The following is a 15,166-nucleotide window of genomic DNA, read 5'->3' on the forward strand; positions in this document are numbered from 1 at the left end:
ACTCTTTGTCGTGTGTACGTGTGACCGTGACGCTTTCCCTGAAAGTAATAATTTATATGTTTTTACTTTGTCCCCTTCTCTTTGCACATGGGAATGAGTATACATTTAGCATTTGTCATCGGTCAGAAAGTGTTGTAACACGTTATAAAAGCATTTTAAAGACAAGAAGATGTTGGAGCTTTGGTTATGAAAACTGAAGAATGACTAGGCTACTTCTGTTGACAATAATGAAAATAGCCTTTTCAATATTAAACAAATGATTCAGGTTTGTTTTTAGCCTATTGAGTATGAATAATTAGGCAGTCATTTCGTGTATGTTTTTGTAACATTTTAATATGTCCAAGTTAAGGCAAACTGAAATAATTAAAAAAAAATATATATGTGTGTGTGTTGTTTCTGCATTAATCTCAAGCCTGGCAGAAGGTCTTAACCAAACCTTACAGGACGATATTAATTTTGGATCAACATAGGATTCCGGTGGTGCTTTGATGCCTCCTGCCCTGTTTTCATTGGAGAGGAGTTGTTCCGAAAGCGCTCCGTCGTGACATCATTGGCTGATGATCCAGGAGGAAATCCAGAGCTGTTGGGGAAGATGCAGGACAGCAGTTCGCCCCTGCACTGCGCCTTTCTCCTCAAATGCAACCCAAAAGACAAGTGGTCCGATTGATCCGTGCATTTTAAGAGTGAAGTGAAGATTGTTAACTCGTTTTTTTTGTTTATTAGGATCAGTTTACTACGTTTTGGGGGCAGCCTTTTGTGAACGTGAACTTTCGTTTGAAGTTCTGCCCCATCTCTCACCTGCTGAAGCAAGTGGACTATTGCTTATAGGCTTGGATTATACTATGACATTGGACGCAGAGCCAATGGAGGACATTGACATCGACGTGGTAGGGGAAGGCAGTAAAGGTGCCGAGGAGGACGATCTGAAGGCGTCGGCGTCTTTGGACACTAAAGACGGGTCCGAGTACGGCTCGGCCACGGCAACGCTCCCGGCTAAACAGCATGATGACGACGCAGCCTCCGGCAACTCCTCCCCGAGGTGCCCGGCAGTCTCGGGCAAAAACCCTCTAGTAAAGCCCCCGTACTCGTACATCGCCTTGATAACCATGTCCATCCTCCAGAGTCCGAAGAAGCGACTCACCCTTAGCGAGATATGTGACTTCATCAGCCAGCGCTTCCCCTACTACCGGGAGAAGTTTCCGGCGTGGCAGAACTCCATCCGACACAACCTCTCGCTCAATGACTGTTTTGTCAAGATGCCCCGAGAGCCGGGCAATCCTGGGAAGGGCAACTACTGGACCATGGACCCAGACTCCTCCGACATGTTCGAGAACGGAAGCTTTTTGCGCCGGAGGAAGCGCTTCAAAAGGCAACACTTCAGGTTTGGAATTCTCAAAGAACAAGCGCTCGAGGCCACTGGCTTTCCTCATTTTCCATATGGGCGATACGGGTTTGGTTCGGCTTGCCTGCAGCTCCCACGTCTAGATATGTATCCCCTCCGCTTCCATCAACACTCACACCCAACCTGTGCGCCCGCTATCCCACCTGGAAGCGCCAGCATCCTACCCTCGCTCTCCACGCTCCTCTCCCGGAACGCTTTCGCCGCTAAAGCCTCCGCGGAGTCTCCAGGGATGGCCATGGAGTGCTTTAATCCGGCTCGCCCTAACGCCCACTGTTCAGCACTTTCCCTTGACTCTCCCTTCATGTCATCTGCGATATTCCCACACAATACTTTCCCACACCTTCTCAATCTACAGTACGAGTACGAGAAACTCCAAAGTTTGCGCTCGGATTTAACGAACAAACACATGGTCAGCAATTAAAACTGATGCTTCCTGGGCGGTCGACCTTTTGATAAACTTTGTTCTTAATGATTTTAACTCTCAGGTACTATTTTTTGCTCCTTGGTTGTCGAAGGAATATCCACTCATTTTTTCTCTGGAATTCAAACATTTCTTTTTCTTATTGTGTTGTTATTGATGTTGTTTATTGTGCAGTTTGTATCTTCAACAGATTGAATGACGAGTTTCCCTCCAGGCTTGGAAATCAATAAATCATAATAGACTATTTAAACTTATTTTATTGATCCATTTGTTTCATGGATAATTTTCATATTATTAACCATCAAAAACTGACATTAATTGAAATGTTGTGAATAGGAGTGAGGGCACACGAGTGCCTATTTTTAAATTATGCAAGCTGTGTTTACAAATTGTGCACGTTTTGTTTAAAAAAAAAAAAAACCCGCAGCATAACAGCGTGACAAAGCTGGCTGTTATACTTTTAAAGATGTTGGCCACTTTTGCATGTCACGTTCCAATATAATATTCACCTCTCCAATACGACAATACATCAACGCCTGTATCAAATACTGTGGTACTCTACAACTATCAAATTGCCCTACTGTCCAAGTAGCCTAGACTACGTCCTAGGACAGAACTCGAGCTCCGACATTTTACACATAGCAATGTTAAGGGGCTAACATTTTATAGGAAAGGCAGGTTTCTGATAATTGGCCAATGGTTGATTTAATGGCAATTAAAAACGCCATGCTAAAATGTGCATCAGTTTGTAATCGACCAGTAGTTCTATGTTAACAACAGGCCATAGGCCTACATCACTTGGCGCAGAAGGTCAGTCAGGTATTACAATAACGTGTGTTGCGCAGATGAACGTCACCCACGAAATGCGCAAAGACAGGGTCGTTCTTAGAGATCCTATTTTGCCGTAGAGCACACATTATGAATGAATAATCTCCTCATGATTGGGACTAACGGTCTTAACAGCTGTAGGCAGGCTTCAGATAGCAGGCGGGTATTACCACATCCATTACTTTTCTATTGGGGTAATTGCCTGATTTTTCACGCTTGGGCCACACACAGCCTCTAACCGTTAAGGAAAATGCGCATAACACATTCGATGTCACATTCGTCACTCACTGTATGGGTATTAAGTCATGTCAGAAACCATAGTTGGCATCTGCTTCCAATTTGCTAAATTCTTTTTAGCACACTCTGGCACAAAGCTGGCACCCCATTTCATATTTTCACACGGAGAACAATGTGATAAAAACATCACATCAAATCTACGCTGGACCTTGAAACGCGTAATTCGTTTTTTTTCGCCTGTTGAAACAAAAGTTGCCACGGCACAGTAAAACTCACGGCGTAGGACATTTCAACAGGTTTTCTATTTAAATAATCTTGGCCTAATGTAATTAAAACTCTTGGGCTATTTTTATCCATTGATGTCCAGAGTGAAATAAGCGTGGCCTATAGTACATCAACTATTTTATTCCCTGGAAACCCTACCAACTCCAAGTGTGTGTGTGTGTGTGTGTGTGTGTGTGTGTGTGTGTGTGTGTGTGTGTGTGTGTGTGTGTGTGTGTGTGTGTGTGTGTGTCTACAATGATGATGGCAATGTCATAATTTATTTACATGTATAAAACTTGGAGAACATATAGTCCATAAGATAATTTCTCTTCTTCCTTTCTGTCTGTCTTTCTTTCTGTCTTTCTTTCTTTATTTTTGGAAAAAGTTATTAATTAAATTAGTAAGATGACAGTGGTGTAAGTGGTAACACTTGTTAGGCCTATATAAATAATGACATGCATTTCTGTCCTATTGCATCATGAATGTGTTGTGATTACGTCTCTTTTATACAGTCGTTCAGGAAGCAAATGGATATAACAAGTCCATTGTAGTAGAGGGTTTTTGGCAACGCGTCTTGGCATTAATCAAATAAATAAAACAATTAGTAGCAGGTGGTGGTGGTACGCCATTAAAACCGCACATGCGGTGCGGGAGCAAGGAGATTTTTCTTGGTGTGTTTATCCATAATTGCACTCAGAACATTGATCCTGAATAGCTTCACAGAACACACACACACTCATACAAGCGCTCGCGCTCACGCGCACACACGCACGCACACACACACACACACACACACACACACACACACACACACACACAGACACACACTCAAACACCAGAGCCAACAGACTAGAGCCATGTGTTTATTTCTTCATATGCACTAAGTGAAACCATTCTCACCATTAATTTATACATTCAAACATAACACTTCCCAAAATGGAGGACAGAAAGAATCTCGTTGTCTGAGATTTCGAATACAACATTTTACAGAAATAATAAGAAAAAAAAACTAATTTTCAAACTGTGGGCCGGGGCCCACTGGTGGAAAGTATTCCTAAAAATCAAAATTGTGTGTGTGTGCGTGTGCGTGCGTGCGTGTGTGTATGTGTGTGTGTGCGTGTGCATGTGTGTGTGTGTGTGTGCGGCTGTTTACTATTTATTTGAGTTTTTTTGTTTATTGGGTCAGAGGTGGGCCCCCGAACATTTGTAAAAATTTGAAGTGAGCCCCAAGTTGTAAAGGGTTTGGAATCCTGGATGTACGGCTTTTTTTAATAGGGAGCCCATACAGCTAAAGAGGCTACAGTTGTCCCTTGAACATTTACCACCCACCTTTACACATAACACACCGCTGTGTTTTTAAACACATTTCTAGTGCCATTTGTCATCATACAGGCTAACAGCTACAAGTCACAGGAAGGAGAACTTTCAGGAAGAGAAACTCATTCAGGAAACAGATGAAATGTTAAAAAGCACAGCAAGAGTTTGATTGACAGCCCTGAACAGGGCCCTGCACCTGACTAAATAGCAGCGCACAAAATCATGTGTGTGAGCGTGGATATGTGTCTGTTTATTTGTACAACGCTGTGTGTGTTTGTGTGTGTGTGGTGATGGCAGTGGCTGTGCATGTTAAGCCTCTGTATGCGCGCGCGTGTGTGTGTGTGTGTGTGTGTGTGTGTGCATCTGTGTGCGTCTGTGTGTGTCTGTGTGTGCGTCTGTGTGTGTCTGTGTGTGTGAGGGGGAAATTGTTTATCGAATGAGCTTAACCTCCCTGCCTCTCTCTCTCTCTCTGCAAAGTGTTTATGCTCCTTCATGTGTGTGCTTTCACCATCCCTCCCCATGTGCGGTTACATTTCTTCCACATTACAAATGCCGCAACGCTACATAAAGGCAATACGCAACCCTCTCAAAACATTACTTAGACTCTTAATAAATTTAAAATTGATATTTTTTGGAAAAATATTTGCACGTGGCGGTTTTCAGGGAAAGTTCCCAAGTCTTCCCACCACCACCCCCCCCCCCTTAATATCATAAAAAAAAAATGCAATATCTGGTGCATGGATGAACGGTTTAACCGTGCCATCAATAACGGCAAAAGCGGCAGGACTGCATCGCAAATTGAATACGTCACCGTGTAGCGGCGGCGCTCTACGGTCAATCAGCGTCACGTTAAGCATATTAACGGGCCTTGGGGGCAGATGAGTAAGTGCGCATGTGACACTGGGCCCTTCTCAAAACCTAGGACAGTGCACTTCCAAGTGTATCACCCTAATTAGTCACACCTAGTGATTGGATACTCTTTATTAGTCACACCCAGTGATTGGATGTTCCATAGAGTTCACCAAAGAGTATCCAATCACTGGGCGTGACTAATTAGGCTGATACACTTGGAAGTGCACTGTCCTAGGTTTTGAGAAGGGCCCACTGTTCAGCTGGCGCTGGGAGGACACGCGGTGTACACGCACGGTTCACCCGTTACGAGTTGTCATAATTCACATCTTCCTTCCCCCCCCCCGTGTGGCGCATTTGAGGAGAGGGGAAAATGTGAGACGATGCTGTAAAAATCTTTGTCCTGTATAAAACTGATCCAATGGGATCCTCTCCATGTCTCTCTCTCTCTCTCTCTCTCAGCCTTGCACTCGTTCAGGCGCTCTCATTCGCTTCCTCGTTTTCTCTCTACTGGTAATTCCATCTCTGTGCGTTTCTCTCTCCTCTCGTATTCATTTAGTCTCTTTCAGTGGCCCTCTCCATCTATCTCTCTCTCTTGCCTCCTTCTCTGTTTATTTCTGCTCACCTACACTTCATCTGCCATTTTCCTTTTCCTCCCCCTCTCTCTCTCTCTCTCTCTCTCTCTCTCTCTCTCTCTCTCTCTCTCTCTCTCTCTCTCTCTCTCTCTCTCTCTCTCTCTCTCTCTCTCTCTCTCTCATGGCTACTGGGGTGCCAATCCAAACAGCAGACCCGTGGCATTCAGTGCCCAGGGGGTTGGGTTGGGTGTTAGGGGTTTGGGCCTTCAGCACACACTGCCTCTCTCCAGGTGCCCTCTCTCTCTCTCTCTCTCTCTCTCTCTCTCTCTCTCTCTCTCTCTCTCTCTCTCTCTCTCTCTCTCTCTCTCTCTCTCTCTCTCTCTCTCTCTCTCTCTCTCTCTCTCTCTCTCCTCTCCTGCTCCAGAGGTACTCCGCCACCTCAGGGATGCCAGGCCAACCGCAAGCAGCAGGAAGACGTCTGTGTGTGTGTGTGTGTGTGTGTGTGTGTGTGTGTGTGTGTGTGTGTGTGTGTGTGTGTGTGTGAGAGAGAGAGAGTGAGAGCGCGTTTGTGTGTGAGAGAGAGGGTGTTTGTACAGTGTGTGTCTGTGGAAGAGAGAGTGGCGTGTGCAGAGGGATAGTGCTTCCTTGCCAGGCCCAGGTCATGTGTCCAAGACCTTACACACCTCACAGCAAACTACAAGCCCCTGTGAAATAAAATGCTTCCACCCCTATTTCACACACGCACACGCACACACACGCACGCACACACACACACACACACACACACACACACACACACACACACACACACACACACACACACACACACACACACACACACACACACACACACACACACACACACACACACACACACACACACAGCCCAACACTTGAGAAGGTCAAGTGTCTTTCCGAAGTCCTTCACCCAGAGTCTCTCTCTTCGCTAACTGCAAAACACTTGCGCTTTCTTCGCGGCTTTCTACTCCGTCTTTATTGTTTTCACGTTTCCTAAACGTGTGCGCATGCGAGAAGTCACAACTGGCTGTTTTTCGCTAATAGGCTCCATGCCACGGCATGGGATTCAGACGTGCCTGACCAACAAAGCGGCAGGCAGGCAATGACAGAGTGATGTATGCCATGGGAGTGATGCGTAATGAGAGAGGGAAGGCAGCACGGAGAGGAGAGGAGAGCGAGAGGGAGAGAGAGAGGTGGCACGCAACACACTCGGCTGCTGCTGCTGCTGCTGCTGCTGCTTCCACTGCTGCTGTTGCTGCGGCCCGTTTGATCAGAGGAGAGAGAGTTCTCACCCTCCACAGACACACACACACAGACAGGCCACACACACGCACACGGACACACACGCTTTCACATATGCATGCACATGAACGTGTGTACACACACACACACACATATACACGCACACTCACTCACTCACTCACTCACTCACTCACTCACTCACTCACTCACTCACTCACTCACTCACTCACTCACTCACTCACTCACTCACTCACTCACTCACTCACTCACTCACACACACACAAAAACACATGTATTGAGTACGGCTACGCCGTGCGTAGTTAACCAAAGATGGCGGACGGCGCGGTGGATGTTGTTTTTTCCGTTTTAGTATCAACAACGGGGCCATAGCTTATGTATGTGCACACACACCTGTACTGAGGTGCTGAAATTCACACTCATCATTCATCCCCTACCAGTTCGCTCAGACACACTTGCATACACACATGGACAGACAGACAGACACACACACACGTACGCACAGGCATGTACAGACTGACACACACATGCACAAACAGACGCGCACAGTCATTCACACACAAACATACAGATACACACTCTTTCTACGTACTTCCAGTGCACATTCATGCACTCTTGCTTCTAGATACACACATACTGACAGACACACTGTAGTGTATATCCACGTGCTGACACACACACACTCACACACAGACACAGACACAGACACACGCACACGCACACGCACACTGAATCTGGTAGCTTTTATGCTTTTCCTGGCAAAAAGGTCTCTTTCTCTCTGTCTTTCTCTCTCTCTTCTTGCGTTGTGTGTTACCCCCCAGCCAGTATTTTACAGTTATTCAATTATAAATCTCTTTCCCCCTTCCCTCCCCCTTTCCCCTCGTCCGTCCTCCTGTTCCTTGCCTTCCACTGCTCCAGTCTCAGCTCAGCTCAACTCAGCCCAGTTTGGTCCTGCCAGGCCCAGTAAAACCCACCGCCCGACTGAGGGAGAGAGGGAGGAGAGGGAGGAGAGAAGGGGGGGTACCGCAGAGAGCCCCACTCGCTCGCCGCGCTCTCTCTCATGCCCGGGAATTTATGTGCGAGGCCCGCACTGGAGCGCAACACCGCCGCGTGTTTTCGGAAAAGGGGGACCCCCATCTACCACTCCACACACTGACACACACCCCCAACCCCGAACCACCCACTCTTCAAAAATCCCTCAAAAAACCTCCACCTCTCCAGTCCTACACCCCGAACCCACCTCGCCCGCCGCCCCCCTCCACCACCTCTCCTCCATCCCCATCCCGTCACCCGTGCCAGCAGATGACAGTGACATATAGCAGGAAAGCCACCCAGAAGGGCGGAATGAGCTCACACCTCAGACACGCTGAAAGAAAAAGGAGGATTGGGATTGGGGGAATGAATGGACGTCAGTGGAGAGCGAGGGGAAAAGAGAGAGCGAGGTAGGGGAGACAGAATGGATGGAGAGAGAGAATGGATGTAGGGAGCGAGGGAGAGAGAGAGAAAGAGAATGGACGGAGGAGAAAGTGAAAGCAAGAGACGAGGGAGGGAAAGAGGGAGTGATTACTGTATGCAGGCCTGGATTAACGCACAGGCTACGGCTGCAGCCTTGGGGCCCCCACCTACCACTGGGGCCCTGGTTGACCAAAAGTGAAAAATTGCAAAAGTGTGGCAGGATGCAATATTGAACAATTCCTCTGTCATGTTTTGCCGTTTTGAATCTATGTAATGCTCTTCTCTACATGTAGACATGTTACCCTTAATTCCTAGCTCATAATTATGACACTGTCTAATGAATAAATAAATTTGTTGCGAAAATTGCCTTCCGGTGGGGGGGGGCTCACAGCAATCTGTAGCATAAGGGCCCTGGGACATCCTAATCCGGCCCCAGCTGTATGTATGAGTCAGGAGTGACTAAAGACTGGGGAATGGTCAAGCTGGTCCCGTAAGCGGACGCCAGGGGCAGAGTTGCCAGATGAGGCTGATGATTTCCAGCCCAAAAAATGCTCAAAACCCGCCTAGAAGCTCAAAATCCCGCCCAATTCTACTGATTTATATGGCTAAAATTGGGCAGGTTTTTCTGCTAAATGCCATTTTTACCCGCACACGGCCATCCTAAGCAGCCCAATTGGGCGGGAAACAGCCCAATCTGGCAACATTGGCCGGGGGGCCACACTGCAGTAAGTCCTCTGCACATCGCGCCTTCTTGTACACAGACAACGTAGCGGGACACTCAGTGGAAACATGGCAGCGGAACCAATCGCTTACAGCAGTGGTTCCCAAACTTTTTGTCCCTGCGCACCCCCCTGGAACATTTCAATGTGGTTCGCGCACCCCCTAAGCCAATGTTTTGGTGTGCCGATGGCCACTCAAGTATGCCTTCACTTGTGGAATCCTCATTTACAATATACCTGATGTTTCTTCCAGCATACAATTCACCATACAATTCAAAACTACTTACTGTATCATTAATCATGTATAAAAACACACATATTCGCCATTGCTCAATTCTGCTCACGCACCCCCTTGTGACAGGCCACGCACCCCCAGGGGTGCATGCACCCCAGTTTGGGAAACCCTGGCTTACAGTACTGTAATATGGGAAACTAAATATCTCTTTCTCTTTCTCTCTCTCTCTCTCTCTCTCTCTCTTTCTCTCTCTCTCTCTTTCTCTATTTCTCTCAACAAAGTCCTTTAGCAGGTGGCATCATGGGTTCAATCAAGCTCCCTTTTTAAACATCTGCGGGGACAACAAAGCATTCTTTTACGCCACCCGTGCCCGTGCCCAATGTAGCCCAGTTGGAGGGCATGTGGTTGCTGTGACCCCCGCCAACCCTTGATCTGCCCCCACCCCGACCTACCACCCGCTCCACCCCCCTTGCCCCTGCTCCTATCACTGAGCCTCCGCCACAGCTGTTGCCCTCATGCCCCCCTAATACAGTGCCCACACCATCCTTCCATTAATTCCACATCCTTGTTTTGCACAGTTTTAATGGGTGGGTGTTTCGCTGTGGGTGGTGGTGGTGGTGGTGATGCTGGTGGTGGTGGTGATGAGGGTGCCCCTTAACCCCCAACCTACCCACCAGTGCCAGCCAAAAAGGATGGCGTGGGTGTCCTCTCGCTGTTCAGTCAGTGCCAACTTTGGCTACAAGGGCCACATGGCATCCGCTGGGTAGTGCTGCTATATAAAAAAGACACACACACACATCGCAATATTACCAAAAATATGGCATTACAACATCAGGTCTGGTGGCCAGAAAACGCTCTTGAAAATGGTCTTGAACTTGGAACATGGTGAGCCGGATCAAAGAGAAGGGTGTACCGAAGAGGGATGGGGGGAGCCTGGGGGTGGGGGGGGGGGTGGCTGGATGGAAGTTGACATCACCTCTGCGCTGCTCCCTTAACCACACGCCTGAGCATAAACAAAAGGCTCCAAAGAGGATAAAGACCTGCGTGGCCTAATTGGGGAGGGAGAGCAAGAAAGAAGGAAGCCGGAAACTCAATTAACATCAGGGGCCAGACGTGTCAGAGCTGGGCCACATTAAGACCTCTGAACCTCGGTGATTGCCCAACTGGAGGACTTACGTACAGTATATATACCCTAATGAGTTTCTTTGCTTGTTCATTTTTTTCTTTCTTTCTTTCTTTCTTTCTTTCTTTCTTTCTTTCTTTCTTTCTTTCTTTCTTTCTTTCTTTCTTTCTTTCTTTCTTTCCTTACTTCACTCTGTCTCTCCTCCACTCATTTCCATCCTCATTCTCTCTCTCTCTCTCGCTCTCTCTCTCTCTCTCTCTCTCTCTCTCTCTCTCTCTCTCTCTCTCTCTCTCTGTATTCCTGCTCCGTGGAGAAGTGAGTTTAAGTTTTTCTCCAAACAAGGGTGTAGGATCAAAGATCCCTCTCAGCCTACTGGGCATCACCATGGTAACTGGGCAGAGTTTGGAAAGCTGGTGTGTACCAAGTGGGAAAACATTCAATGTCTCAGTTCTCTCCTTCCCCTGCTCCCTCTCTCTTTCTTCCTCTCTCCCCCTTTTCTAAATATCGCTCTCCCGCACTTTTCCTCCCGACTTCTTCTCTTTCACTTCTCCACTTCTCCTTTTGGACTTTTTGGACTCCCTCTCTCTGTTTCCTTCTCTCTCTCTCTCTCTCTCTCTCTCTCTCTCTCTCTCTATCTCTCTCTCACTGGGCAGTCTGCAGCAGTATTTAACCACTTGGACTCCCTTGTTGAAAGAGAGAACGAATGAGAAGAATTGGCTCAATTGACAAAGAGGATTAAAAAAACACGCAACCCAAAGTCTCTTGTGCTTTGCGTTTAGGAGGGCAGAGGGACTGAGGCCGAGGAGAGACGAAGAGGAGGAACATTTACAGTACTTTGCCTTTAATGCCATACTTAGGCGTGCGGCTTCAAAGGAGCGAAGCTCCGTTGGCCTTTGCAGAAGCCCACCTCACAGGCTCCTGCTCAATCCATATCAAAACACTCCAGCCAGAGAGCTCTCACCAGCTACCCGCCCAGCTCTCTCAAACCAGCTCCTCCGTCCAATTCTCAGACCTGCTTGGCTAAATTTGGAGTATTCGGCAGAGGTTCACACCGATACCCGTCTGTATAGCAATTTTAGAGAGTCCCTCCAAGCGCGCGCACACACACACACACACACACACACACACACACACACACACACACACACACACACACACACACACACACACACACACACACACACACACACACACACACACACACACACACACACAGGTCGCACACACACACACACACACACACACACACACACACACACACACACACACACACACCCACACACACACACACACGCACATACTCCTTGTTAAGCTGCCACCAAATTAATTGATAGCTGTGCGAAGTCCTGAAGGCAAGTGTGGAAGCAGCGCTCTGCCACCCAAACTGTCAGCAGGCTGTCTGTCCTGCGCCGGCTGCCTTGGTGGTCCCCCTGGTGTAAGCTATATTTTCCCCTCGCCTTTCTCTTTCCCATTTTTTTTTTATAGCAAACAGAAAATTGTTCCTAATTCGCTGTTGCTAGAGGGGGGTAATTTGCGGCTTTTGGCAGAGTGTCGCAAGCCCCAAATTTGAAAAAGCTGCTCGTGGGGAAGTTCTTTCTCTCTCTTCTCTCTCTCTCTCTCTCTCTCTCTCTGTCTCTCTCTCTCTCTCCTCCCCCACGCTCTCGAAGGCACCGTGCATGCCTGCCTCGCAGCTGAAAGTGGAGAGACTAAATCCAATCACTTCAGGAAATCAACAGGGAACACAGAAGACTTAGGACAGCTTACACACAGCTAATGTACAGTAATTCACCGTGGTAGGCCCAACTTTTTTTGCATCGCATCGGATCACATCTTACTGAACGAGCCTCGTCGGCAGAAAGGGCACTGTACATCTTACAGAGTTAAATCAACACGTTGAGAGTCGATGTAACATATTCCACAGTGTATTTGTGTCCCAGAGTACTCTCTATGTGTTGAATGAACACTGCGTTTATTTAGTGTGGGGAAGCAGGAAGGGTACTGTACTCTACTGTTCCCGTGGTGACCCCCGTGCCTCCTGTGGCTTATTCGGCTTCATCCAGCCGTGCGTTATGGATGTGACATACCCTAAAGGAGTAAATTGTAGAGCTGTGTTTGTTTTACTGCATACGTGTGTGTGTGTGTGTGTGTGTGTGTGTGTGTGTGTGTGTGTGTGTGTGTGTGTGTGTGTGTGTGTGTGTGTGTGTGTGTGTGTGTGTGTGTGTGTGTGTTTGGGAATGTGTGTGTGTGTGTGTGTGTGTGTGTGTCTTTGTGTGCGCACGTGTGTGTGGGGGGGATGGAAACAGTACAAGTGTTGAAATGTATGCGATGAGCTGATCTCGTAAATCAGAAGGGTCTTCTGACACAGGGGACAGTAATACCCAGTGTACATTACAAATGATGGAAATGTACTAAATTTCAAAGTAAATGTGCTCTCCGTCAGAGCTAAAGACCATGAAAACACACATGTAGTACTTCATTTTGTGTGTGTGTGTATGTGTGTGTGTGTGTGTGTGTGTGTGTGTGCGTGTGCGCGTGCGTGTGTGTGTGCAAGAGACAGAAGTGTGGACCTGTGTTTATCTGCCTTCTTGTCGACTTTATAATGTTTGTATTGTGTGTGTGTGTGTGTGTGTGTGTGTGTGTGTGTGTGTGTGTGTGTGTGTGTGTGTGTGTGTGTGTGTGTGTGTGTGTGTGTGTGTGTGTGTGTGTGTGTGTGTGTGTGTGTGTGCGTGTACAGTATGTGTATGTGTAGCATACCAGACTTAAGCTCGGGGGCTTGGTTGTGTAACATGTCCACTGTAGTGGTCTGCCCTCAGCGTGTGCGTGTGTGTGTGTGTGTGTGGGGGGGTGCTTTGTCATTATGATTAACGGGGTCTTCCCCTGTCTCACCTAGCCGGCCAGCCCCCCCCAGGCACCAATGCTACTTGACCCCAGTATGTACACATACACACACACTTACACAAATATATGTAAAGCACACACACACACACACACACACACACACACACACACACACACACACACACACACACACACACACACACACACACACACACACACACACACACACACACACACACACACTTCAAACTTACACAGTATATCCACACACATGCATACGCACACTCACCATTCCACACATATGCATACGCACACTCATCATTCCACACACATGAATACGCACACTCACCCTTACATTTTCACTGCAGTGGAAATTATTCCTGAATTCCACACTGAGAACTAATTTGAGAATTGAATTTGAACCGAGTTCTGAGTTTTTCTATGTGATTCCTGAGATTTTATTTCATGTATGCGATGCAAACACCAATTGAGGATCTGAACATTTTTTTCTTTTAAGGTACACGGTTTAGGACTGTGGCCAGAGTAGGTATTGCAACTATACTGCTCATTGAAGTGGTGCTGCCTATTGCCAAATTTGATCTTTTCATGAATATTTCTTAACCCCTTAGCGCAGCACTATGGCTCTCTGTAATGTCATAGCAATGTTGTTATGATGTAGGCCTAGTTAAGCATTTTCAGCACGTGAATAGGGTCGCCGGCGACCTCAGCTGCAGTAAGAGGCTACGGAATAAGCTAATGTTTACTAGTAATACCAAAGTACATAACCGTAAGATTGGCAGCTAAAAATTTCATTTTCTGGAAATTCAAAATGACAGACATGGAGAAGATCCACCTTTTAATGAATGACAAGTGCAATTTTCCCAGTCATAATGAATATGCTACTTAAAATGTAATGATGGTGGTAAGTAAGTATTTGTGAAAAAGGTAACATATGTGAATGGGCAGCAATGAATTCTGGAAATAAACAAAAATATTACATGGTAGACCTTTAAAACAGCCTCCACAGTCCCAACAGAGGTATGAGTCTGCAGCACATCCTCTGTAGAGAGTTCAGCTTCACTTCATGACCTGATAGGAAGAATATTATTTAGGGCTGTTTTCAGGAGGTTCATAAACTCTTCACATTTTACAGGTGGCACAAAGCAGGAAAAAAAAACACCAGCAGCAGTTACAGTAGGGTCTCGTTCTTTTTACGTCCGTCCTTTTTTTTTAAAAGCGAGCAGACCGCTTTTCTACTTCCCCCCAACAGTACGTCATTACTTTGAATGTTTAAACACTTAAGAAAGCATTTACAGGCAGGGCTTAGGGAAGGAGAAAGAGAGAGAAAGCGAGAGAGGAGGAGAGAGAAAAGGCTGAGCATGAGTGAAAAGAGAGAGAAAAGACTTGGAGAAAGAGAGAGAGAGAAAAAGCAAAAGAAAGCAGGAGAAAAGACTTAGTGCTGTGCACACGAGGAGTTGTGCATGAGCTCGGCATCACTCTCAGGGATTGTAAAACCTGCCCTCACAGCAAAATGAAGTCAATAAATAAAACAGCGCTTGTCAGATGTCTGGAAGCGCTTGGTGAAGGCGAGGTGTGTGTGTGTGCGTACGTGGGTGCGTGCGTGC

At 47.0% G+C, this 15,166-nt stretch overlaps 1 protein-coding gene across 1 annotated transcript; it reads left to right on the forward strand.

The window, feature by feature from the left end:
* The first annotated feature begins 395 nt into the window (after positions 1-395).
* On the forward strand, positions 396-1,825 carry foxd7 (forkhead box D7). Its single transcript, XM_063214120.1, has one exon. It carries the CDS (start codon positions 843-845, stop codon positions 1,821-1,823), a length of 981 nt encoding a protein of 326 aa, XP_063070190.1. The 5' UTR covers positions 396-842; the 3' UTR covers positions 1,824-1,825.
* The last annotated feature ends 13,341 nt before the right edge of the window (positions 1,826-15,166 follow it).

This window comes from Engraulis encrasicolus, chromosome 2 (genome assembly GCF_034702125.1).
Source record: "Engraulis encrasicolus isolate BLACKSEA-1 chromosome 2, IST_EnEncr_1.0, whole genome shotgun sequence".
Classification (NCBI taxonomy): Eukaryota; Metazoa; Chordata; class Actinopteri; order Clupeiformes; family Engraulidae; genus Engraulis; species Engraulis encrasicolus.

What these genes read in the sequence shown, in the direction of transcription:
- foxd7 (XM_063214120.1), top strand. Translation starts at nt 843, where the DNA reads ATGACATTGGACGCAGAGCCAATGGAGGACATTGACATCGACGTGGTA.